Source organism: Sander lucioperca, chromosome 1, assembly GCF_008315115.2.
Source record: "Sander lucioperca isolate FBNREF2018 chromosome 1, SLUC_FBN_1.2, whole genome shotgun sequence".
Lineage (NCBI taxonomy): Eukaryota > Metazoa > Chordata > Actinopteri > Perciformes > Percidae > Sander > Sander lucioperca.
In genome coordinates, this window is record NC_050173.1 from 10,292,026 (window position 1) to 10,319,508 (window position 27,483).

Here is a 27,483-nt window from a genome sequence, read left to right on the forward strand (position 1 = left end):
TCCTTTTGAATAAACAAAAAACTATTGTCGGCGATGTAATAGGAATTTAATAGTTAGCATTTTATTTTACAGAAGAATATTTTGTGGTAGTTAATTCTCAAATGCAAAAAGGTTAACAAAAAAAACATTTACGTTTAAAGCAGGTTTGTAGGTGTCCGCCTTTCAAATACAACAGTTCACAACACTTGCAATGTGTGAAGGAGGAAATACAAACAGGCCTGTAGAGAGAATGTGAAGCACACCAGGTTTATTAAAGTTGTAGCAAATGACAAGACAATGTGCATATGTTAGATATGCGACCTATTGAAAATACGTTAACAGTGATTACATATTGATTTTACTATGTAGGAGTAGTAGTGTAAACAATAATCTCTGATATATAATATATATATATATAAGACCAAAACAAAATGAACACAAGACAGCCTGTCAGTGATGTGTGTGAAACAGTGGTTATTCAACTAACAAATTACACATTATAGTGACATTCTACGTAGTTCTGGACAGAAAATCTTGTCAAACTTCAAATGAAGTTAAAATAATCTGATAAAATGCTGTTTAGAAGTGCAGAATTTATCCATAAAAATAATGTGCAATTCCTAGTGGTTAAAAGGAAAAACATTTAATAATTTTCTATTTGGCAAAATATGTATCAGTAGTGTCACTAGCATAACGCTGTTTCATACACTGATTTTAGCATAATATCAGTAGAAAAACTCAAAATCACACATTCATGTCTAATTGGAATTAGTGAAAAGAAAACATTGCACAGCGCTTCACACCATCATGGGACAAGACATCGTACTGCGCACTCGGCAAAAACCTTACCTTTATACTGCTATTGTTGAATTAATACTATTTGGATGTGATTCCACATTATATTATTTACATATATCGTGGATTACTTGATTTCCACTGAAGGTTACACACATGGTTTTTAAAGGAAGCAGAGTTCACTATAGATTCATGACATAAAGAATAAAACGGATAGTTCAGTTGGTAGAGTGGGCGCTCATATATAGAGGTTTACTCCTCGACGCAGCGGGCCCGGGTTCGACTCTGACCTGCGGCCCTTTGCTGCTTGTTATTCCCCCTTCTCTCCCCCCTTTCATTTATTCAGCTGTCATGTCAAATAAAGGCCTAAAAATGTAAAAATAATCTTAAAAATGAATAAAACATTATGCCGGCAGTCGTTTTGCACAGTTTGACTTTGTTATTGACTTTGGGACAATACAAAAATGTAAAATGTTGATGTGAAAAAATGAAGGATATTTGTCTTACATTAAAACAGCAGTTCTTCTTACTGATGCCTCAACAATCTGACCACACCATGCTAAAAATGGATTATTGGCCAATTTCTAAAAACAAACACTGACAGTGTTCCTTCATCACTATTTTAGTTCTGTAGCCATTCATTTTATGAACACACACACACACACACACACACACACACACACACACACACACACACACACACACTTAAGGGACATGGCCAAATAATGATACAGTATATTTTTACTTAAATTCCTGGTGGTTTGATTAGTTCAGAGCTAACTCTCCAGACAATTTGAATTAGATTGTGTAGGAGATTTAAATTACTCAATTCACGTTGTTTCAATCCAATACTCCATATTTAGCAGTAAAAAAGAGAAATATTTAATTTAAAAAAAAAAGGGATTTCAGCATCCTTACAACTGACTTGTAACTGAATGACATTAACCCCAACCCTGTAACAAACCTCTTCACTTTGTTTCCTAAAACCATTAGATTAAAAAAACTGATTAAAAGGTGGAATTGTGGTTATTAATGCAAACTATTACTTGGGGATTAATGGTAAAAAACTTCAGTTCCAATGAAATGTGGAATTATACTGCAAATATGGCAATCCTCCTCCTTTTACATACTGTTTGGTGCTATGATGAGAGCAGGGGCTGTTGTTCATCTGTAGTGCTCTGAAAAATGAAACCAGATACCAAAATGTTACTAAAAATGTAACATTAATATAGGCCATTAATATCCCACTATAACATTATCTCTGAATAATAATAAAAGTAATGTTTTAGGTTTGTTTTCTACATGACCACTATAGCTGAAATGATTACTCAATGGATGAATTAGTCAATCAACAGAATAATAATAATTAAAGAATAACAATTCTGATAATCCGTTAATCATTAAAGTAGTTTAGTCAAGTAGTAATGACAAATATTGTCTTCAAATGTAAAGATGTTCTGTTTTCCTGTGTTTTCTACTGTGTCTTAACTTCAATATCTTTGGGTTTTGGACTATTCAGTATTATTTAAACAAAACAATTTATTTTGACATTCCATAGCCTAAACAATTAATCAATTAAAGAAAAACGTTATCAACAGATTGGTGGATAATGAAAATAATCTTTAGTTGCAGCTCTAATGAACATCCTCATTTAATGTCCATCTCAAGCACTCACGTTGGGGACCTTCTGTCGACACATCAGGAACATGAAGACTCCTCCCAGAACGATGCCTAGACCAATCAGCATGAACGGAATGTTCGCCACGACATTCTGCTTGACAACAATCGCCTTCAGCTTCCTGGCTGACGCGTCGTCAATGACAACGCTCTGAGAAGATGGAAGGAGAGCGTGATTAGTTCAGTTCAGCGCAACATAAAAACACTGAACAAAGAGAACACCACCAGAGGTAGAAGAGATATACACACACATATATATATATATGTCAAACGATTACATTTTCTTAATCGCGATTAATCGTTGAATTTCTATATTAATCGCGATTAATCACGTTTTATCACATGATTAAAATTCTATTATTTTGCATTTCAGAACTGTTTTTAAGTACATATTAACAATGGAAAGCCATTCTTCCCAGTGTATCTTGATTGGGAATCAAATGAATGCAAAGAAAGTGACTTTATGAACTTGATTTTAAGATTTGTATTTGTTTATTATATATTTAATCTAGTCACACATTTGAATTTAACAACAACTTTGAATGCACCACAAGGCTGTAAATTCCCAGTTTCATTGAACGCACCGTCTGCGTTTTTCCGACAACGGCAGCTGCAGATTGTTACATGCCGGTGTTGAATCAAAGCCCGTCTACGGAAAGCCGTTCCACTCCCTATTCAGCCCCATTGTACCTACTTTGGTTGCAGTTCCACCAGAGTTCCACTGGGGGTGATCACGGTCCAGTGCAAAAATGAATGGGACCCTATGGAGCTAGACGGCTAAATTTGTCTTTTTCGCCTGATTGCCGGTGAGAAATCTCAGATTTGATTGTAGTTTTTGCAAATTCAACATGGATTATAGGTCAAAAGTTGAATGAACGAGTACTTATGCCCTTTCGATTTGTTACAGGTTGAGTCGTTGTTGCCCATAACATGCTAGCATTCTGCTAATGAATGCTGATTGGTCAGTGAAGGACTGATTACGACCAGAGCTCTCGCTTGACGGCATCCGAAGCAGAACCAGAATGTCAGAGTGAATATTTCGGCGTGGTCTTTAAAACATTAGCAAACCTCTTTGTAGCACGTGTATTGACAGGGAGAGCCTGACCTGTCAGCTGTGTTGTCGATGCCTCGAGAGAAAAAAGGAAGTGACTCAGAGCTTGCCGTAAAGCAGTATCTCTGGCCGTATATGTGTATGACATCATTGACATTTTAAAAGGCTTTTTAGAACAAAAAAGCCACTTTAAAAAAATCTAACACCCAGCAGTGTGTATTTTCTTAGCCTCCCCTTTCGAATGCAACATTCAAATTACTAGACAAAAAATTATATCCTGAGAAAAGTGGATTTTGAGGGGTATAGCTCCATAGAGTCCCATTCATTCTGCACTGGCCTGTGAGCGCCCCCTATATGGAACTCTGGTGGAACTGCAACCAGTTCAGAAGCCGGAAGTAACGAGAGAGTGGAACTTCTTCCCATATTAGAAATTCTTTGGTTGAATCCTCTACAGTAAAATACAGTCACACTTTACACCGTTTAGCGTTAGCTGTCAGTATTGTAACCGTGTTTAATCCAGGTACTAGCTAGCGGTAGGCTAACGTTAGCTGCTGTTGAGTATAGTGTTAACTAGCTAGCGGTAGGCTAACGTTAGCTGCTGTCGAGTATAGTGTTAACTAGCTAACGGTAGGCTAACGTTAGCTGTTGTCGAGTATAGTGTTAACTAGCGTCATGTACAGCAATGTGTCTGTTGTCTGTAACGTCTGTTTCAGAGCATCAGAGAGAAATGCAGGCATATCAGTGGCACCAGAATGAGGCACCGAAATCAGCGTTGCTATTCCTGCAGCAGCAGGATGTGTTACGAGGAAGCACTGCAAAATAGTAGCCTGTTAGGCACGACGCAAAGCCGAGTGAAGTGAAAATAAATTAATAAATGGGGGCATGCGATTAATACGATTAAAAAAAATTAACGTATTATGCTCAACCCTTAATCGCATCGCGATTAACGCTGACAGCCTTAATATATATATATATGAGCAGGCATATGTTGTTATTATGCCATTGCATGTCTGTTATTTATGACTAAATGACAAAACTGTTGTGTGTGTTTTTGTACCTCATTGATATAAACCACAGGAAGGATCACTGTCCTCACATTTCCTGTTTGACTGAAAAAAAAGAAAGAAAATGATTCACAATAATTTACCTACTATCATAATTATGAATTTTTGTTGTCTTTATTAGTAATGTGAACATTCGTCTATGAGTTAATGAATAAATGGCAAAGAGACATTCAGACAACTGTAAATGTCTTCCAACAACTTTCGGTTGCATGCTGTTCATAGTGTGCATTTAGTTTGTGTAAATATAGTTTGACAACATGCACATCTGTTAGGTCTGGACTCAAGATTATATAAAGATCGTTTGTTCCTTCAGATGCCAAGTAGATGCACAACAAGAGAGCCACAACTGTACAAAAGTCCACTCGTAATGATGATGTTGGCAAAACTGCTTTACACGTTTTCAGTTTCATTAAAGCCAACACGATGACAGTGGGGTTTATGACAAAAGGTGCCGTAACAAGAGACCGATGAAGACAATGAGCCGATTACCTGAAGGTGGGAATTTTCTCGACGTACACGTTGACCTGGAGCCGCTTTGCTGCTTGCAGGGTAATTCCTGTCAGCTGCAAAACAGATTAAAATGTTGTTTAAGAGAAACTTAACACCACTGACCTGTGTGCAGATGTATACTAACACCTGTCATTATGTTCAAGATCGTTATGCTGCAAACATTTTTTAGTAAATGTACTTTATTAGTCTGGTTGGCAGAAATGTACATTAGGGCTGCACCATTAATTGCAATTTTATCAAAATCACAATGTGGACTAGTGCAATTTCCAAATCGCAGGGGGGCGTGCAATATTTGTTGCAAAATATGTGTCCATTCTGTGCTGCAGAGACGTCTCAGCTTACAAATCGTATCCTACAGAAAAATCTTTGCTTGGTACAGATCCTCACAAACATCACACTATAATCATTTAATTTATTTATATTATAATTTTTTTAAATGAAAATGATCATTCCCTCCAATATCGTGAATCATATCACAATTGCAATATCAGTCAAAATAATCACCGACTTGATATTTTTCTCAAATCGTGCAGCTCTACTGTCCATACAACAGAGATGTTATCTGCATAAATCTTCTTTTGTAGTTGGCCCAAATGAAAATCACAGCCCAGAAGCTGGCAACGGAGGTGGTTTGCTCTACCCATTAAGTTGTACAGGGCACCGCAACCCAGTATTAATGACAGAGACTTTGAACAATCTCAGTAATCTCATGCAGTGGCACAGTAAAAATTACAGTGTGAGGGAAGATAAACAGACAAAACAGTAGCTTGTTTACTGGGTTCAAAGATGAATGCCATAGGGGTGTAAGAAAAAATTGATACACTTGAGTATTGTGATATTTTATTTTGCAATACTGTATCAATTTTCAAAACCACAATACTGATTTTTTTTTTTAAGTTTACGTGCAAAAATATTCATGTAAGACAGTGGTTCACGTTTATGTTGTGTTTAAACCCCCTACCGCTAGATGGCTATGCTGAGACGCACCACTAGTGTCCTTGCCTAACAGTGCCTAGCAGTGCCTGACTTTTTGCTAGAAGCTAACAATGTAGCTATGGCTGAACTTTGGCCTACATTAGCATATAAAAAGTGCTCACTAAGAACCTGTGAACCACAATCCCAAACTGTCAGTTTGATTTTCTGTGTACTGAATTGTTTACCTAAAGTAAACTTCTTTTACTTTTATGCATATCATGTCTTTTTTTTTGGATGCCTCAGTGGTCCCCTAATACTGTATCTGAAGTCTCTTTCCCGAAATTCAGCCTTGGTGCAGAATCACAGCCACTAGAGCCAGTCCTACAATGAGCTTTCCTTAGGATGTGCCATTTCTATGTCTGCAGCTATTGAGGAGGAGAGAGGGGGGGCAAGGTGGAGGGTGGAGGTGTGGCCTTGACCAACTGCCACTTTGCTCGTTTGAAAGCCATGATGTCTCTCTCTTTCTCATGGGCGGGCCAAATTCTCTGGGCGGGTAAAGCAGAGAAAGGTGAGGTAACCTTCCTCCTTATGACCTCATAAGGAGCAGATTCCAGATCGGCCCATCTGAGCTTTCATTTTCTCAAAGGCAGAGCAGGATACCCAGGGCTCAGTTTACACCTATCGCCATCTCTAGCCACTGGGCAAACATAGGCAGGCTGGGGGAACTCATATTAATGTTAAAAAACCTCATAAAGTAAAATGTTCATGCCATGGGACCTTTAAATATTAGTTTTTCTAAAATTATACTTTAAAAAAATCCCAATATATCGCCTTACGCACAGTATCGAAATATACTGCAATATATTGAATCGTGACCCATGTATCGTGATACGTATCGTATCACCAGATTCTTGACAATACACAGCCCTAGAATGCCACCACCTCACACATTTGGGCTAATAAAGTTCACATGAATTGGTTTGAAATGAAAGTGTATGTGTCACAGTTGCATGCTGGGTTAGGCAAATCGATTAATTGTTCTTTTTTTTTTTTTACAATTAACTTAAATATTAAAAAAATGAGTACTTTTTTATTTTAACATATTTATGTCTCAACTGTTTATGTCTTTGTAGTCTGTTTCCTTCTTTCAGGAGTATTCTTCATTGATTCACAGGATTAAAATTACATTAATTCTATGTCTGAGATGTCAACAGATGTCCAGCAACACATTGTGCTACTGGAAGTGTTTTTTCCAGTCTGCTTCGCTTTATTATGGATTTAACACAGGACAAGTTATTACAATATTACACCTGATAAGAGCTGTAAGGAGCTTATCTTTGGTGACAGCTCCGTTCCACCTCTGGTTAATCTTTAACCACTGCTTACCACTGCCTTGTGTGTAACCACTGGCTAGCGTTCACAAAGCTGAGATGGTTCATCATCTAGTGTTAAACATGAATGTCGTCTTGGTGCAAAGTTTTAAACACAAAAGTTTTCATATCAGCTTCCTACATTGCAACTATTTTTTTCTGAAAAAGGAATCATATTAACAACATGAGGGTGTAAAGTAAAGAAAAGCTTAAAACAACGTGTACACAAATTACATCTTTAAAAGCTCTGCTCAGAAATAGATTTTGCTTGCTGTTGCTTCACTCGGATGTTTAACTTTCATGGTGCAGTATGATGTATGAGCAGAGTTTGACACTAGAAGTGTTTTCAAATTAAAGGCACACTATGTAACTTTCCTCTTCGGTCCCCCTACAGGTTGTCTCATTGGAACTACAGCCGCGCAAGCTGTAGTTCCAATGAGACAACCTGTAATTTTCAATTACAGGTTGTTGAAAAGTTACAAAATATGCCTTTAATCTGTTGAAGACCAAATGTTTGAAGTGGAAACTTGAAACCTCCACACACACTGTAGATGGACTTTTTAGTGATTTAGGAGACATCTTGTAAGTAACTTTTGAAATAAAAAATATTTGTATAATAGTAGTGTATTATATTCACATTGGGATATTATTTATTACATATTTTTATACATTTACATATTGAGGATTTTTCAGTGAGAGACAATGAGTAGATGTAATTATAAGAATGTTAAACTAGTTCATTTAACTTTTTAAAATACCAGACACAAAGTTGTACTCCAAGGCAGCAGAATCTTTTTATATGTCTTAAAACATGTCTTTAAGAATTAAAGTAGAAATTCCTACCGGATTGATAACAATCGTAGTCTGGTGCTCCTCCTTCTTAGGCCTCATGCCAAATACATCCTGAACAAATTTCTCATCTGCCTGGTAGAAGTGTGGTGGAGACATTATGATGGGAGCTCCTGGACACACAAAAAGATTCAGTTAGAATAACATTATGAAAGATACTTAGCAGAGCAAATTCAGAAAAAAAACAGTTCGTGATGCAACAGCTTTTAAAAGAACATTTCCCTATGTGACACATAGAGATGTTCCTCTGGTTGTTCATACAGACCAGCTGCTACATCAGTAGGCTACACAGACAGAGAGAGGGAAAGATAGTCCCACCGACAGTCCTCCTCAGTGGGTAATCCGAAAGCCACGCAAAATTCGGAACGTCAGCAGTAACAAGTTGTGAACTATTCCCGGTGAGTTTTAACTGTTTTGGTCCACAAAAGCTTCCACGCTGCCGATTTAAGCCGCTTTTTTGGCGGATACAAGGCTGGAATGTCAGTTCCACATTTACATGTTACTGCTCTTCTTCTCAACGCTTCAGGTGAGTGGCACTCATACACAAAACAAACCAGCGCCTCGCAAGATTTCACCGTACACACAAACGTGACTCGCAAGATTCGTTTTGACAGGGCAACAATGCAGGAATCAGGACACCACAGATATCGTAGTTTCCACACTTCTTACGGTTATGAAACTGTAACGTAATGTAACCGTGGTTATGGCAAAATTGGTTCATCCCGACATCCCTACTTCCTACCTTGTTTACATAGGCTGACATTCAGTACGCCAGAGCCCAGGCAATTTCCAGCAGGGACACAGAAGCCTGCATTGGCTGGGTTCACGGTATGATTGGCAAACACCTTGCTGGGGGGACTGAAGAGATACCCAGGGATCCCCTTCACTGTCACATCCTCCTCATACAGAGCGTACAGAGACCTTGGAAACAGAGTCAGATGCTGGTTAATCTTTGCAGGCACAAATCAATTCTGTAAAGCTGGAAAAGCAACAAAGGTGGGGGTTTTGCGCAAATTTTGTTCATGAGCTCTGTGGTAAGCTGATTTACTGAAAACCTGCACAGCACATACAGGTTTTACCAAAAGGGTTTAAAAGGTTGTGCTAACATGTTAGTGCCTCATAAACCTTGGCTGTCTGTGCTACACTCTCAGTTCTGATGTATGAACCCTCAAAGACAGTGGATATTAGTTGTTTAAAGCAGCACTAAATAGGTAGTAAGCTAACAGTGACCTCATTCAAGAGGCCAACACTGACCTGCCATGCACCCAGCAAAGCTAAATTGGTATTAACCCATATCCAGACACAAATAATGCTGAAGGAAAGGCTTGGGAAGACATTATTAGGATGATTGAGGGGAGAGCCATTTCACTAGCCAACTCAAGCCAGGGAGATAAGCCCAGAAAAAGAATGACTCTGTAAAAAAGGAAGCAGAAAGCCACACTTAATTGAAATTCATTTTATATCACCTAAAGCTGGAAAGATCAGCTGTGCTCAATAGGCAACCAAACAAAATGAAAGGCAAAATGCATTGTCTTGCCTAAAAAAATTCAAACCGTTGAAAGAAAGAAAATAAAAACAAAAACCCCATTAACTAAGAAGGACTTTAAGCTAATAAAAAAACGCCAGAACGAGAACCCAAATGGGGTCAAATGTGAAAGCTCATGTGACTCAATGTTTCTTGCCTTTAAACAGCCCAAGATATTTGGGAATCATCTGCTTCATCTGAACATGTATAGACAAATATATATATATATATATATATATATATATATATATAATAAATTGGTGCATGCCCAATTACATTTGTGGAACATATTAAGTCTCCCAGCAGCATGGTCTTTCGCAGTCTGTAAATCACTTTGCAGTCTACTCACCTGCACAGGTCAGAGGAGAACATGTAGAGTGTCTCATTCTTGGTGATGACTGGATGGAAAAATGCTCCGTTGGTTCCATTGATCATATTGCACTCATCAGATGACCACCAATTCAGCGTGCTGCAAGCATACACACAAAAAAATAATATTGGTAATGTTTTTTTTATTATCAGATTTTCATTTATGAATTTAAAAATCCAGGAGTTTCGGGCATTAACAATGCCCAGCACCCAACAATTTCATAATTTTTACTTTGTCAGCTTAAGTGAAGGACTACTAACCAATTTGTTAGGCAAAACATATGTTGTTTAGATGTTTTAAATAGTGTGGGCTTGAAACGGCTTGGTAAACCCTGCTGCTCCTTTTCCTGAACAGCAGTCCTTTGTGTGTTTCAGAAACAGTTTGACATTTTGGTCTTTGTGCTGCTTTGTGTTGCCTTTAGGGGCTATTATAGGCAAGCACAACCTGTCATTTCATTGTTATGCAGATGATTTGCAAATGTATTTGCCTATGAAAGCAAATGACAGTGTCACACTAAACTCCCTGTTTAGTTGTATTAATAATATTAAGTTGTGGCTTTCACAAAACTTTCTTAATTTGAACAAAGATAAAACTGAGTGTATTATTTTCAGTACTTCAGGCATGCAAAATGGTCCAGCTTTGAGTTTGGGAGCTCTGGCATCATACACTAGGTCAGCTGTCAAAAATGTGGGGGTTACTTTTGACAGGGTTCATACGCATTTTAACCAATACTTTTCCATGACCTTTTCATGACTTTTCCATGACTTTTTGGCAAATTTCTGTGACTATGTATTCCTGAAAATGTCAGTCGACATTATACAATAAGAATAAAAATCTGTGTTAAAGTTTACCCTCAGAGGTTTAACAATAAAATAAATGACAATTTATGTGGTTCATAATGGTAGTCGTAATATCGTAATATTGCGAATAGAACGTTGAGGTTAGGAAGACGTGAAATACATTTATTAATCACATATTATTATACTGTGTTAAAAAAAATAATTCCATGACTTTTTATGTTTCCAAAACCTTTCCAGGCATGGAATTAGCATTTTTCAAATTCCCTAACTTTTCCAGGTTTTTTCAAAACATATGAACCCTGTTTTTTTTATTTTTTATTTTTATTTAACCTTTATTTATTCAGGGGAGGTTCACTGAGAGGCAGCCTCTCTTTTGCAGGAATGCCCTGATCATATTTTTTTATCATAGTTTTGATTGCAGCATGAAATTTGACAAGCAGATCAGTAATGTTGTTAGAATGAGCTTTTTCTTGCTTCGTCTCCTGGCTAAAGTTAAGCCTTTCCTGAGCAGGCACGACCTAGAAAAGGCTATTCATGCCTTTATTAGTTCAAGGTTGGATTACTCTAATGCTGTTTATGTTGGTCTGAATCAGACCTCCATCTCACGCCTTCAACTTGTTCAAAATGCTGCTGCTCGCTTTTTAACAAATACATCTAGATGTGCACACATCACTCCTGTTCTCTACACCCTACATTGGCTCCCTGTGCGTTTTAGAATAGATTTTAAGATCTTATTGTTTGTTTTCTTTTCTGGTTTTAAAAGAGAGACAAGGATGAAAGAAAATCTCAAAGTGCAATAGAGAGGATTAATATTGGTGTGGCTTATAGACATGAATAACTGTGATGAAAGACACATATCAACTGTGATATGATAATGGCAGGAAAAAAAATGATTTGCCTGTTTGGTAATCATACAATCAATTGTGTAATCCAACTCTCATCCATTTAAACTGCATGTAATCAATGATTCTCACTGAGTGGATTTACAGAGCAGGAGATCATTGTCATTTCTTTGCTGGAGGTGAGAAGAGACAATTACCTTTTACTGTTCCATGTATCCACTCTGGAAAAGTCCTTGTAGTTTTGCTGTCCAGTGAAGAAGACATAATCACCATCGTTGGAAGCATTGGTCTAAAGGAAAAAAAGGAATGTTTAAAAAAAAACAAAAAAAAAACAGCTCCCACACAAGAAACTCTTCATTTTCTGCGATTATAAAAAATAACTAGAACTGCAAGCAGTTATGACGGGGTCCAAGCCTCCCGGCGCCAGTCGCCCCCGACGACCCGGTGAGCGCGCGAAAGCGGGACCCAAAGCGTGACGGTGGGGAGGCAAACTTCGGGAAATATCGAGGGCATGAGCCGCAAGGTCTGCGGTACATTGCCGTTGCAAATATCCCATTAACATTGATTGAGTGAAAGGGCCAAAACTGGTCTACGTTGACTATAGCGCTTCTACCTCAATTATGGCGCCCCCTAAAGGCCGATCATTACCAAATCTGGTATAGAGCCACAGAGTGGCATGTTGAACAATAATCTCAAGTTTTGTGATGATAGCATTTACTACAGCAGAGATATTGCCATTGCAAATTTCCCATTTAAATGCATTGAGTTATTTGCCAAAACGCATCTACGTTTATTATAGCGCCCCCTAATGTCTGATCTTCACCAAATGTTGTACAGCGCCTCGGAGTGGGATGTTGAACAATATTACCAGGTTTTGCTCTGATACCTATTAATTTGGCCGAGATATGCTAAAGTTAGTTTTTTGTGGCTAGCTACGATAATTAGTTTGGTTGTAAATTGTGCATATTTTAACGTAGCAAAATTCTTTTGATAACTTTTGGTCAGGTCCATCTGCAGATGCTACCTACCAGGTTTCGTGCAGATCGGTCGCACGGCCTAGGAGGAGTTTGAAAAAGTTGGTTTTGCGCATTGCGCGATATTGTGGAAAAACTTCTTAGCGGAAATGGGTGTGTCACATATCATTAGATTCAGCAAGATTCAAGGAACACGGGGATGTAAGGTTTTCTAATGTGTGATGTGTAATGTGGAAGTTATAGGCAAAAACACGTTTGACGTAATTATAGCGCCACCTAGTGGTCCATATGTGTACGTTTTGGTATCTAAGTTCCATGAGCCATTGTACATCTACGCTGTAAATTTGAAGTTGCTCACATTAGTGTAAGTGGTGAATCCAAACCTGGGTCGCATAAGCCACGCCCACTTTGACAAATCAGTACCCCACTGTAGGCTTGGCCTCAGGAGTGGCCATAGATGATACCCTCAAGATTTCGTAAAAATCGGATGAGCCGTTCGAGACATATAAACTTTTTGTACTTGTAGCGCCCCCTAGTGGCCAATTTTCGTAAAATTGGTTGGGGAGCCTCAGAGGGTAATGGCAAATAAGAATCTAAAGTTTTGCAATGACAGCATTTATTTTGGCCGAGATATGGCAAAATTTTGATCCGATAAAAATTATTTTGATAACGTTTTGACAGGTCGGTCTGGAGATGCTATGTACCAAGTTTCGTGCAGATCGGTCGCACAGTCTAGGAGGAGTTAGAAAAAGTAGGTTTATGATAAATCAATTTTTTGCGCATAAAAGTCTAGGCGGAAATGGGCGTGGCCTATATCCGGAGATTCAGCTGAATTCAGGGAACGCGTGGGTATGTGTATTTTTAATGTTCGATGTACAGTTTGGGAGTTTTTTCTGCTATAGCGCCACCTAGCGGTGGAAGTGGCTGAATTTTTTTGTCCGAGGTCCCTGCATGGATCTGGAACACTCCTGAAAACGGCAACCCCCCACCATGTACGGTTTAGGCTGTAGCATCAGTTTTATCGGCGGAAAAATAATAAGAAACTTTAGGAAAGCAATAGGGTTCCACAGCTCCGCTGGATCTGTGAACCGCGTTGCTTTGCAAACGCGGTTCCAGGCCCCCTCAGGCTTGGACCCCTAATAATAAACTTTCTGTGCAATTATCCAATATATTTTCAAACTCCAGTCTGTAAAAAGTGTACAATAGTATATTCATATGCTTAAATGAGACCTTATAGAAGAGTCCGAAAACATCATCCAGCTCGGGTTTTAAAGTTTTGAGGGCTTTGAGCAGGCCGTCTTCATAACCCCACAGCAGCTCTCCCACTGTGTGGGTGGTAAACAGGCCTTCCCCAGTGCCCTTCATGTAGGAGGAGATCAGATTGGCGATGATAGCATGGTCCTTGAATTGCTCCATCACCGTCTACCAGGAGAGAGAAGGGAAGACAACCTGTTGTGTAACGCGCTGATAGCATAAGCTCCTACAATTAAACTATTTAATTTCTGTTTCAAATAAAGTTGAATAAAAGTAGTAAAATCTGTAGAAGCTGGAAAAAAAACATGCATCATGTGAATTAAAAAGGTTATAAACATAATAACTTTTTTATTATACTCTAATCGTCATACTCTTTTGTGGCTGCCAAAATCATTTAATAACTTTTTGGGGAGGGGAGTCAGTGATTTATTGTATATTATGGAATAATAGCTGTAACCTGTGAGTGTGTTGTTACTCCATATGGTGAAGTACTTCTTATTTGTTTCAAAAGCAATGTTACGCCTTGTAATTACTAGGGCTGGACCCGAATATTCGTTCGGTGGGTTGGTATTCGATTTGAAAATTTGACATTCGAATATTCGTTGTTTTTTTGTTTTTTTTGCACAACCTGGCATCCCCCTCCAAACGGTTCTCATTCACGCTTGAATATGTTCGAAATATAATACTCTCTTTTACATTTTTAAAAATGTAATCACAAAATATCAGACAGTAATCAGACGTTAGCGTCATGGACTCATGGCAGTGCGCTACCCCCCTGGCCCGTTATGAACGTTAATCAGCACATCTGCGTTCATCAACCACCAGAACCAGACCGTGTAGGTGTGCGCAGAGAGAGAGAGAGAGAGAGAGAGAGAGAGAGAGAGAGAGAGATGGTGTTGTCTTGTGCGTTCTGCATGTGGTGTCTGCTGATGTGCAGGTTATCTTCCCCCCAAACACGGACACACATATATACAGATACGTCTCGCTTTATAAGATAAATAGCCTGCCTATAAGTGGCATCACGCTCTGTCTGCACTTGTTGTGTGGTTGTGCTTTGCATGTGTGGGATTCTGATACGTCCTTAAATTCGGGAATTGTCGTTTGTTTATTCAAAGACAGTCCAAAGTAGTGCAACTTTGCCCATTTTTGTGGGTCTGAGGTGTATGCCACATTGTAGCTGCTCTCTGTCTCTGGTCCTCAGGGTGAGAGGGGGAGTGGCCAGCGGCTAGAGCGGCAAAAGCCAATGTGTGCTTCTTTTAGCGATATATATTTAACGATATCTTTTGCATTTATAATCCAAACAACGTCAAACTTGGCACTTACTCGTGCCCGTAGCAAGACACATGTCAAGTTTGAAATCCATCGGACTAACGGTTCGAGAGATATTCGCATAAAACCCAGACAGACAGAAAGACGTTCCTGCAATTTATTGAGAGATAATAATATGTCCTCTCTCCGAAGCTTCAAATATTCGATGCTCATTACTACCGAAGCTTCGAAGCTCAAAAAATGGTATTCGGACCAGCCCTAGTAATTACATGGAAGACATATTAATCAACTGATCTTTGATATCTTACTTTAAAAATATTACGCAGTACTAGTGATGTTACGTTCTGTGCCGAGGGGTGGTTCAGAATTTTGGACATAGGACCTCATTTCCAAGTTAGCCAGTGTGTTATTTATCAGTGCAGACAGTTTTCAACACTTTTCATCCAGTCCTTCCAGTTGCAGAGTTTGCTGGTGCTAGGCTAGCGCAAGTCAACAGTATCTGCTAGCCTGCCATTAAAAGCAGTCTTACCCACTCCACAGTACACCCGAGGCAAATAAATTATAACGCCAGACTATCGATGTAAATGTCTGTTGATAAAATAATGTTAGAAATAAAACTACCCTTGCATCTCAATGATCACATTACATTTTGAGGGACTAGTTTCTCTTAGCAGCGGAATTTTACTTAGCTCCGGTTAGTAGTACTGCGCTAAAAAGTAAACAGAGAAGCGCACTCCAGTCGGGAAACCTAGTAGCTGCTGGCTTGGACATCAAGACACCGGCGGAGACTCTACTCAAGATTGTCATGTAAACCGTCTCCACTGATAAATAACACACTGGCTAACTTGGAAATGAGGTCCTATGTCCAAAATTCTTAACCACCCCTTTAAAGCGTGTGTCGAGAAATCCCGGAAGTTTTTCTGGAAGCCGTTATCGAGGCTTGTATCGTTTTAGGCAAATTACGTATTATTATATTATGACCAAAGGATTGATTTACACACATTTGATAGCCACATTCCTCTCAAGGCAATCCGTTTATCAACTTTGTTATCAACTGGTATTGCTAACAATGGCTAATCTGGGTAGAGCAAACCCTACTGTGAAATCCAACTTGTTTTAGTGGTACCCAGTCAACTCGAGTGTGACGTCATTCCCAGCCCTGGCTTCTGATTTTCGAGGTAAATGGAACACACTTCTACACTATAAGTGAAGCCAAAACATCTTGATCGCCCCCTGGTGGCAGGCTGCAGTATAGGTCATAAATCCCCCTCCATATCAGTTGGTGGGACATGGCTCAAACTGAAAAGTACACGTCAAATAATTTTTTTTCCCAGAGATGGTTTCTGTCATTTTAGGTAGTTCTTATCACACTGTTAGTTCAAGTGTTCATTTTTTGATCAGTTTGGTTTTTATTATTTATTTGATGCTATTAAAACAGGGTGAAACGTCACGATTGACAACTGTGATTACTCGCGATTGGTAGGGCGGGTGTATGTGCAGGACTTGGATACTGCAGCTCCACCGCCAGATCACTACTGCGGAGACTCTGTACAAGATGGCAGTGCCCGTATCTGTGATATTTTGGCTCATTTTTGTACAGTGGGAGGAAGTGGAAATGCGTTGTCCATCTTTTTTTCTTTTTTTTTTACAGTCTATGATTCTAACACCACTAGTAGTTCATGGATTTCTGTGGCTCACCATTGCAGGGATGTTGACCGTCCTGATGAGGTCACTCTCTGGACCTCGGGACATGTTACGCTGGAATATGTAGGTCTTAGTGTTGACAGCTGCTACTTTAGTACCATTATCCTGGAAGTCCACTTGCTCCATAGGCCGGTACTCTCTGTGTAGAAAAATACAGAACCAACAGGGTAAAGGTCAAAAGTTAACAGTTGATAGTTCTGTGTTACAGTGCTGCAGCCAAAACTTTCAAGAGAAAGAAAAACCTTTAATAACGCTGCCCAGACTCTTACGTTTACTACACATGCAGTATCTGCATCTCAGACTGCAGAGAAAAGTTCTGTATTAAAATGATACATTTGGCTTAAATATAGCATAATGCAGTCATTTTCTTTCATGACTCAAATTCATGGACTGTCAAAAAAAAGAAAACACATCCTTGCCATAGTGAGTGCTGCTGTGATGCACTTTCTGGACAAATTAAACTCTCCTCCACAGGGTGAATCTCAACTATATTAAACAACCGATTATAATCTTCTTGTAACTTAAAACATATATATGTGAATTATGGATGGGCGATATGGCCTAAAATCCATATTGCGATATAAATTGCAGCCTCTTGCGATAACGATATATATCACAATATATAAATTATAATAGAACCATTTCAGAACATGTTACATAGACCCTAAGGAAAGCCAAACTGCTAAATGTATTTTTTTTTAAAGAGAAAGAAACGTAGTATGTAGTTTTGAGAACATTTATTGTGCAAAACTGTAATTATACAACATAATGTTGCAGATAAATAAAATTCAAGTACACTAGTTGTAGAGACTTTAACAAAGAAAAAGCTTAAAGTTTTGGGTTTCTTTCCTTTAGTGCAAACCATTCTAAAAGGCACTACACTTAGTTAGTTTAAGTCTTGGTTCTTAAATGCCACCCAAGATGCAGAGAACAGGAAAAACTGGGGTCTTTTTAGTTAAAGAACATACACTGTACTGAAAATACTTTCAGTATTAGGCAAAGATGCACAGCGCCACACACAAACCTCTTGCAACATTAGCGACTACTAGTCCTAGCCATCTTAGCTGCCAAAAGCTTTATAACTTTTATAACAATTTCGTAGGAAAACCACAACTCCACAAGTCAACTCAAGCAACTGAGTGAGCAGAGAGATTAAAAAAATGCTATGTTAAAATGCAATTAGGTCGAACAGAGAGTCCGAAACATTGCAAGCTCGCCTTGGCTCGCCTATCAATACCGACTCAAGTGACTCAAGGGACTCAAGTGACTAAGGTGACTCGCACAACCCGGATCAGTTCAGTGAGTGACTCAGAATAACCCGAATCCTTAAAACAAAAACAAAAAAATCGAGTTTGCCAGGCCTACGTTGCAGCCGGTTGCTGCTCTTGGCTCTAAATTTCGCGGGTAGATTGCGTCATCAACATGCATTATCGCGATAGTGCAATATAATTAAAATCTCTATCGTAGGCCAATTTTGTATTGTTTATATTGCATATCGTTTCTATCGCCCATTACTAATGTGAATGTGTAGGTAAGGAAATGACTAATAACAGCCATTTCTCAAAAACTCCACATGAGGTGCCTCAAACTGCTCCAGTATAACTGATCAGGGATTCAGTAGAACATTTGTGACCATCTGGTTCAGCTTCCAATGAGACTGTAAAGATGTACAGTGCTGAAAAATATAAGAAAACCATCTCAGGTATGTTGTAAGTTAATGGATTGGAAAACAAATATGTTTTCCTACCATTATTTTAAAGAACTGCCTTTTGACAAAGTAAATTGCTTTTGGGCAGAAAAAAATATATATCTCAGCTAGACAAATTGGCATCTGTACAAAGCTACTGTGTCTGTCTGTGTTAATAGACAAACAAGCTGCCTCAAGCTAGCCAGAGACAGGACCGCACTAACAGCTCTCTGCTTCTGTCTCTGCAAGATGACATGGACATTTTTGAAAAGACAATAATTTAGCAATGGCAGAAACACAAACTATATGTTGTCCACTATTTACAGTAGGTACTTTGTCTTACTGAAAATTGAAACAAAATGCACAAACAATAAGTGAACGTGAGGTTTTCACAACATGATGTACTGTATTCACACTATTCATGTAAACCTAAGTTTACTATGGCAAACATTGTTGCTGTAATTCTTTCAACGCCTTCAGGGAATGCCAATTATTCTTTCAAGTCAAGAATACCACTCAAAACTTCAAAACTATCTATTTTAATAATTCTTGATAGATAGACAGATTTGTAGACTTATATTCTTACATTTTGTATTATAGTGTATAATGTATTGCTTGTGCATGTTTTGCTTTTATGTGCACCACTGACCTGTACATCTTTGGGTCCTTTCCTTCCTCTTTGTGTTTCACATAATCTAATCATCAGCTTGTTAGCACCTTTCTACTTTGAAAGGTGAAAGAGTAGTTAGTTAGTTAAACTTAGTTTCCATTGTGTGAGCTGTAGTAAAAGAATTTTACTGACTTGACAATTTGGCTTATTCAGTTTATTTCCATTCATGCATGATGTTAAATGTTTGGAAGGAAGGATCTTGATTGCAATGGCATTTGCGTCCCCCTCCTTTGATCCACGTTTTATTGAATAGATGACTAACGTTAGAGAAGTAAGAGTAAAGTCTTTCTCCTTTTGCTCTCTCACCTGTATGTATATGGTCCAATCTCAATCACAGCAGGCCGATCCCCATCCAGCACCTCCATGGGGTTGGTCAGATTAAAGAAGTAAAACTGCATGTAAATAGGGGCCGGTGGATTCTCCCAGGCCTCAAATGCCTCTGTGCCATTCTTCAAAACTACCTCCTAAGGGGGACAAAGAGCATTGAGAAAAATGTGAGACTTCAGGCGCAAATATGCTGATGACTAAGCTGCCCTAACACCATATGACAAACGCTACTGCAAGTGGTGAAATCACCATTTGGATTAGCAGTCATGATATGCCATTTAATTGTGTTATTGCTGATTCAGCAGCATTCACAGTATTGTTATCCGATTCTTTATTCTTCAACTTTCTTTGGTCGCCTCTAACTTCTGCATACGTTCAGCTACAAAAACCATTCAAATATCAAAATGTTCAGCTCTTTAAGCACATGATGGGACTTCTTCAACTTTTTTTCTGCTATTTATACTTGTTAAAATATAAAGCTTTTTTCAATTTTCTTTTTTTACTACATTAAAGTCAATGGAGCAATCTTCAAATCCTCTTCAGGCTTCTTTCTTTTTAAAATGCTACTCCTACATACTTTTACCTAGAGACAACAAACTTTAAACTGCTCACAAAACCTTTAGCTATTACAATAGTATTCAGCTTCATGATATCTTTGACAGTTTTTGTGGTATCACTGTTTAAGTTGAGTGTTTCATACAGGCTTTTTCTGTGCTTACAATGGAGTGAGTATCACATGACTTAGTGGGGTATGACATCACTAAAGTGGGAAGCTTTGGAAAATCGTCTTAAAACCTCTATAACTTGCTCTCATGTCCATAATATTTACTTGTCATACACAAGTAGTACGTCAAAATGTAGCTATTCTTGTCTTTTTTCAGCCAATGTGCTCATTTAAGCAATAGGCCTCATAGTTTTTGAATTAGCTGCCTCAAAGCAACAAGATACCCTCTTCTCCTTATCATCCTGGCAATGTTATTTAGCTTAATAACATCTTTCATCCATTAAGAGTTTTATACAACTTATAAATTCTATTTGTACTTTTTGAAAATATTGAATAATATATTCATTCAAATTAAAGCCGGCAATTCAGTTACGCATCGGCTTTTACAAAAACGTTCATACAATGTTGGTATTATTCAACTTTTTAAAGACATTCATATTAATAAGAATCATTTCCACTTTTGCACATTTTCCTACAACTTCACTTTTTTCTATTCTCACTGCTTTGCCTTCTTCTTAGCATTAAAGCTAGCAATCTAGTTTAGCTTTAACAACTTAGCTTTTTCAGCATTCACAAGCATTTCCTAGTTCACATTAAAGAATGAGGTGAGGATATCATAAAGCGGAAATAGACTAAAATAACTGTGAAAATTATATGCCAGATATACAGGTGTTACAGATTTGAAAATGTAAAATAAAGAGTTTATGATCATGCGAATGCTAGCGAAATACAAAAAAAATGATCAGAAAACGGTTCTTTAATTTCAAAGTTTAAGCTAATGTAATAATATACCCCTACCCCGCCCAAAACAGCTACATATACGCTTGTTCATTAAACTGGCTAAAAAACTGTCTATGACAGTATTGGCAGAAGCCTAAATAAACTGAATTCCATAAGCAATTAGTAAAACTTTATACATCAGCTAAAGACCTAAAGCTGTCCAACAAACGAAACTCAGAGGCGAAATCGAAAAACAGAAACAAACAAACGCTGTTTGCTAGTTGGTGAAATCAAGCTAGCTAACTTAGTTAAGTTAGCATGCTCCATAATTAAAATAATAATTTATCATAAAAATAATTTACTCCTGCACACTTTGCACTCTTCATTGCACTACTGCCTCAAACTGTCTATATTGTTTGTTTATAGTGTGTATATATTGTTTGTTTTTGTTGTTTGTTTTGTATGAGTAAGCACATTGTGAGCAATGTATAATCCAAAGCAAAATTCCTCGTTTGCGTCCTCATACCTGGCAAATAAAGCTGATTCTGATTCTGATTAACAGACACCAAAATGTCTAACGTTAACGCCTGTTATAAAATGTTAGCCAGAAACAGATTTTTGACGTACCTTCTCAACCACCGACTGTACGAAATGTGGAAACACGTTAGATAAGACCAAAGCAATACCCGAGATCAGAAGTAGTATAGAAAAAACTCCGATGCTGTAAATGCAACATGACCTCAGTAACATGGTGAAACAGAAAACTGATATCTAAGGACAGTAACGTTAGCTCCCACTGACATTGGCTACTTATGTGTGTGAGTGCTGTTTTTGTTTTGATGGCCCACTGCACTCAGCCAGGAATTCTCGCTGAAGCAAAGCTACCGGAATGAAATACTTCCCTATTACCACTTCCGCTTTCTTCGACAGTCGACGGCTTCCTGGAGCATTCAGCCGTGAAGAATACACTACACTGATATATTTGAAATAGCCCATTTAATGCAAGTTGCAATTTAAAGTGCTAAAACATGACAGTGCTATTATAACTAGTACATGGTAGACAAAATAACGTTTTTTCCGCGTTAGCTGGTTGTTGAAGGGCAAATGTAGGGAAAATATCTGTCTTGCATATAAAGACTTTGTTATTAATCGCATGACAATGACGTCATTCATTAAACCTCAGTTTTTTTCTGGACCATTTTGTTTCAAACTAACCTATGTTTGAAACATCAAATATAAGCTTTTATGTGTGCAATTAAATACAATCCAACAGTTGGAATGTTAGCATAGCCATGTTGAAATTCAGGTTATTTGAGTGTTAACAAAACTCGGAGATTTCATTGCATCTTTTTTAAAAATTAAAAAGAAGAGTTTGTGTAGGTTCAAGACTGTGAAAATAGGTCTGGCAATGCGAGACTACTACCAAAGTGGCCCCCAAAGGCCTCATATTTAGTTTGTAGCAGTTGGTTTGTAGTAATTTGATTAACTATTTTGTTTGCCAATATGCACCCCTTATGCAGGATATCCACTATAACTTATAGTGGATACAAGTATATATATATATATATATATATATATATATATATATATATATATATATATATATATATATATATATAGTATAAGGCCATCCAGATGGGTCCTGCATTATAACGGTAAATCCAACAATGACGGCCTATTTTACTTTCACCAATTGTATTCAACCTCCCCGTACCTACAGTAATCCCTACATTTTAAGGGTTCAAATACCCTTGGGCAAGGAACTCAATTACCTTGAAACGTTTCGTGACCAAATAATAAATACCGGTAGTTTACATAGGCTAAGAACAAGTCAAATATTTTCTCACGTATGCAAAATAACCTGTATTTGATGGTATGTATGACACTTTTTTGTGGAGATACATTTTAGCTACTTTTAGAGAGAAAAAAAATACCTACTATTTATTATTAACACATTCATAATACAGAACAACAGTGTAGTAAATACCTTTTTCACTAGGTGTCACTATCCTGACATTTACCAAGACTTCATGCCACTGCCTACATTCTTTGTTGGCCCTTAAATGGTAGTGTGGGTATTGGAACGCAGGGATATAGCCTACCTGTTGAGTCATATAAAGGGGCCACACCTTGACTGACAGACTAGGAGCAAGCGTAAGCGTCTCTGTGTCACAGTCTCTTTTTTCTCATTTTCCTTTCTCTGGTTGTTTAGGCATACATTCTAAAATTACACAATTTCAAAGATAGCTTACTGCTTATACTCATTTAGGAAATATGTTCAGATATGCCAGGACAATCTGAATAGACCACCAGACGGTATATAAATGATGTATTGTATACTGAAACAGACATTGGCTATAAATTGAAACATTTGAACATGGCTTTAAATACTAGTTTGGATAATTATTACAGACGAACAGCCAGTAAGGTAGCCCAATCATTATCTCATCTTACGAAATAGCATCAACATTACAACCTTACAGCTCAGACACGTTCTTACCTGCTTTGATACGTTTGATTGCAGTGCTGTTGTGACACAAGCACATATTATCAACATGACTTCTTTATTTTGGTGTTTCTAAACCTTATGAAATACACACTGATTTTAAACTTCAAGACCAGTTAAAACATTATGCGTAGCCTACTACACAGCCTGTTAAAATCGTTGAATTGTGTCTGTGGATCTAGAGAAGCTTTGTCAAGTCTGAGATGCATTATGGGAAATGTACCCTGACCCTATAGCAGATATTCAACGTTTTGGACCTTGGCTCACAAACTAAAAGTTTGAATATCTTGGCCCCTGTTGCACTCATTTTGACCATTCTTATTAAAGCCTGTCTCTTGCCGGTCCCCCGACTTTATGAAGGTGCAGTTATAATGTGCTTGCGGCCTACCCCTTTAATCAAATTCCATTCGTGACTGATTTGTTAGTTTACTATATGGTTTGAAAGATGTGATAGCTCCCTCTACATAGACGTTTGTTGCATCAAAACGGATTGTATTCTATTCTAATTTATTCTAGCTGTGTGAGTGTGGTTCTGTGGGAAATACCCCTTTACCCGGAACATGAATGGGGCACAATGGAGAACAGAAGAGAGCTCGCTCTCCGCGGTCACGAGAGCACTGGGAGAGTGACGTCACTTTCCTAAACCGGGCAACAGCCGTTGAGTTGAGTCCCGAGCGAGAGACAGGCAGGAGTCCGTGAACAACTTTTAATGTATGCGGGCCGTGTCGGGCCAGTGTGTCGGGGCGCACTGTTTTCTCCTCCTTTATGCATCCTCCTCCTGCTCGGCTCAGCTAAGGTTCGCTGTTTTCTCACCCGTTCGGTAGCGAGTCTGTTTTTGGCACAAAAAGCGGTTGTGTGTTAGTTTCTTTTATGTGTCCAGTCCTCCTGCGACCCCAACACATAACTGGGTAAGTGTGTCCAGTAATTGCATATCATGTAAGTAGTTGTTGGTCGAAATGATGGCTAGTCATTTTTTACAATGCCCCCGAGAATTATTTGCATGTCTCAGTGGTAAATTGAAGGCGTACCATTCCGGTTACAAAGCGTCCAATCTGATTGTTTGTGTACAGTGATGCACGTCGCGCGCATTTGATACTTTTTGTGCTAAACTAGTACCCATGTTTGTGCATGTATTCATCATAGACTGTATAAAGAGGTTTTCATGCACAACTTCCATTGTTTGAGGAGCAGTAAGCAAATATGCACAGGTAACGTTACTTGATTAACCGTGGTCTGAACTGCTTGTTGGTAACAGTTGACTTAATTTGTGCTCCAATAGAAAGTTTGACAATGGATTCAGTAGTCATCCAGTAGTTTGCTGTCCAACAGTGAGACAACATCTTTGTTTGATATCTCTCTTCATTTTTTTTTAAAATTAGCTCCCTATAGCCTATAGATGTTCACATCCCCCACCACTAATTGTTTTCACCCCATTTGCCATTGATGGGCTGCTAATATTTTACAGAAAATTAAGATTTGCATTATGAATGTGGTAGGCAAATGTATGTTAATCTGTGGATCGAATGCTGCCAGAGGAGCCCAGACATGGCTATCCTTGATGCACCCACCTACACACCCCTCTCAGTATCTGCCCACATAAAGACTCTTAAAAAACCTCTTTCTAACTTGTGCTTTGTGTCTGCAAAACCTTTTGAGTGCATGCATTTGAAATATTATTCCTTCAGGACCCAACTGCCAATTATCATTGCAAAGAGTTTCAAATTGCTCATATGGTGTTCTTTGTTGAAAAGATGCAGACAGAGCAATCTGGAAATGATAATAATGAAGTGATGGAGTAGACTTTTGACTGGAATGCTCACAATGATATTTTGGGAGTAAATCACTGACAAGGTCATTTCAGACATGAAATATTGGAAATAGCTAGAGGCAGTTAAGGTACAGAATACAGTCACCAGACATCCCCAAGGGCTCTGTGGTGATTTAAAACATCCTTATAGGAAACAATACAAAGCCGGATACCATTTCCAGCAACAGGTTTAAATTGGAATCGCATGTGGGACGCAAAGTCCATTCCCAAAACTACCCATTGATTGGAGAGGAAGAGAGAGGAATGTAGAAGTGCTTCAGATTTGTTACAGCTTGAGAGTGCTGTGATTATGAAAACATTGTATACATTTGCTTTTGTGCTGCTTATGAGGCTTTAATAAACAGCATTATTTAGTTTTTATAAGAAAAGTGCTAATTTATAAAGGCTGTAGATTATTGCCACCGTAAATCAGTGCTGCTGCACTGCACATTTACACCTCATATTGACTGTAACCTGTGTGGATATAGCGTCACAAAATACCTGATAAATAGGTAGTTTAGTCTTTAAGAAACATTTGAAATGGAGGCAAACATCACTGAAGCTGAGTTTAAACATCCGTCTTTTTTTCTTCACAGCCTTGACTGAGTGATTGAGTGAGTCACTGCATGGATCGGACTGAACATGAAGAGCCTTAAAGCAAAGTTTAGAAAAACTGATGTAAGTACTGTAACGTGTTCACGGCTGTGTAAAGTGTGTGTACATGCAACCATGTGTGCACATGTGTAAGTCGCAATGGTTGAGACAGGGTCTGTGTATATGCCTTGAGCAGTTGCGGATGATTTACGGCAGATTTTCTCAACCTTGGGGTCAGCAGCACCCCACGGCTTGTTGATATTTTACTATTTAAGAAAAAATAAACAGGCTGGAAAAATAAAATAAATAGATTTAATCATAATGTCTGTGTAATCCCTTTAGAGCTTCCTCCATGCTCCTGTAAACAGAAAAAGTATAGCATGCTCAGTTTCACATGACAACTTGTCATCTTAATTGCGGGTGTCATGAGAATTTTAGGACCTAAAAACAGGATGACGTGTTTGAGAAACCATGATTATATTATGGTGTTAGCGATATGACAGACTTTTATACAGACATGTTGAGTCGCTTTGGAAGGTGACTGTGAATGTGATGCAAATTGTTTGATTAATCCTACAAAGACCACACATCTCCTTAGATACTGTGATTCTGCACCACTCCAGATGAGGTTTTGGTCCTGCTGACTATGAATCAGTCTTTAGGCAGGAATTTCGGTCACAGTCTAAGATATTCTACACTCACAGGAAGTGAGGCGTCTCCACTGTGTCTGACTCATCTGTTGTCACAGTTACCGTAATGACACAGAACCAAACGGCAGACAGGAAAAAGCTGGAGGGTTGCTGAATGAATGAGATAAGTTTTAGGGGATGGAGGGAGTGTCAGAAGTAGAGAAGTTGGTGAATGGAGAGAATAATGCCTACTAAATGAGATACTTGGTTTATGTAGACATTTTCCATGAGATTGGGAGTGTGTGTCAGGGCAGGATGGTGAGCTTTGGTTAAATGGCATGCTTTGTTGAGAGACTGTCCCACAGAGGAATAATTAGATGGAGTACATCCCTGCTTTTACTCAATTATAGCCACAGTGTACGGTAAGGCATAAGTAGTGCATGGATGTGTGTGTGGAGAGCAAGACCTTTTTTTGTGGAGAGCAAAATTAAGTCGCCAGGGACCCACCTATAGATCATCTGGAAGAACATTCAAATTTGAAGGAATACAGAGGCACGTATATATCAAATAATATATCAAAAACAACATTGTATTCCAAGTTTTTGATCAGATTTGAACAGCCTGCAATTTTACATGGGTCTACCACCTTATATTAGTAAATTATTGCAAATTCAGTCAGCTATGTGGAGGAGTACAATAGTGTCTATTGTTCTAGAAAATGTTGAGTCCAGCATTGGACAGCAAGGTCACGGTAGTTCCTCCTTAGTGCGTAAAATGGATGGTGGCGGTCTCACCTTTACTGGGTGTTTTCCAGTCCAAACGTGTGTTGTTACAGTAAGTGTTGTAAACTGTTTGAGATAGATGCTTTCGG

General features: G+C 38.4%; 2 protein-coding genes across 3 annotated transcripts in view; one reads left to right on the plus strand and one right to left on the minus strand.

Moving 5' to 3' along the window:
* Window positions 1-221: 221 nt before the first annotated feature.
* Window positions 222-21,973, minus strand: scarb2c (scavenger receptor class B, member 2c). Its single transcript, XM_031277959.2, has 12 exons — window positions 21,704-21,973; window positions 19,612-19,769; window positions 16,943-17,087; window positions 13,952-14,143; window positions 11,945-12,036; window positions 10,085-10,204; window positions 8,953-9,131; window positions 8,205-8,323; window positions 5,056-5,129; window positions 4,560-4,611; window positions 2,450-2,602; window positions 222-1,952 (listed from the first exon to the last, which is right to left on the minus strand). The coding sequence occupies exons 1-12, from the start codon at window positions 21,824-21,826 to the stop codon at window positions 1,914-1,916; spliced, it is 1,446 nt and encodes a 481-aa protein (XP_031133819.1). The 5' UTR covers window positions 21,827-21,973; the 3' UTR covers window positions 222-1,913.
* A 2,224-nt stretch (window positions 21,974-24,197) lies between these two features.
* The window catches only part of rai14 (retinoic acid induced 14), a 43,547-nt gene continuing 40,261 nt past the window's right edge, over window positions 24,198-27,483 (plus strand). Inside the window, exons 1-2 of one of the 2 annotated variants that reach the window (XM_031277852.2) lie at window positions 24,198-24,490; window positions 25,986-26,067. In XM_031277852.2, the coding sequence (XP_031133712.1) occupies window positions 26,032-26,067 (36 nt within the window). In that variant the 5' untranslated portion in view covers window positions 24,198-24,490; window positions 25,986-26,031. The remainder of the gene's footprint in view (window positions 24,491-25,985; window positions 26,068-27,483) is intronic. The other variant, XM_031277850.2, reaches the window with a different exon arrangement.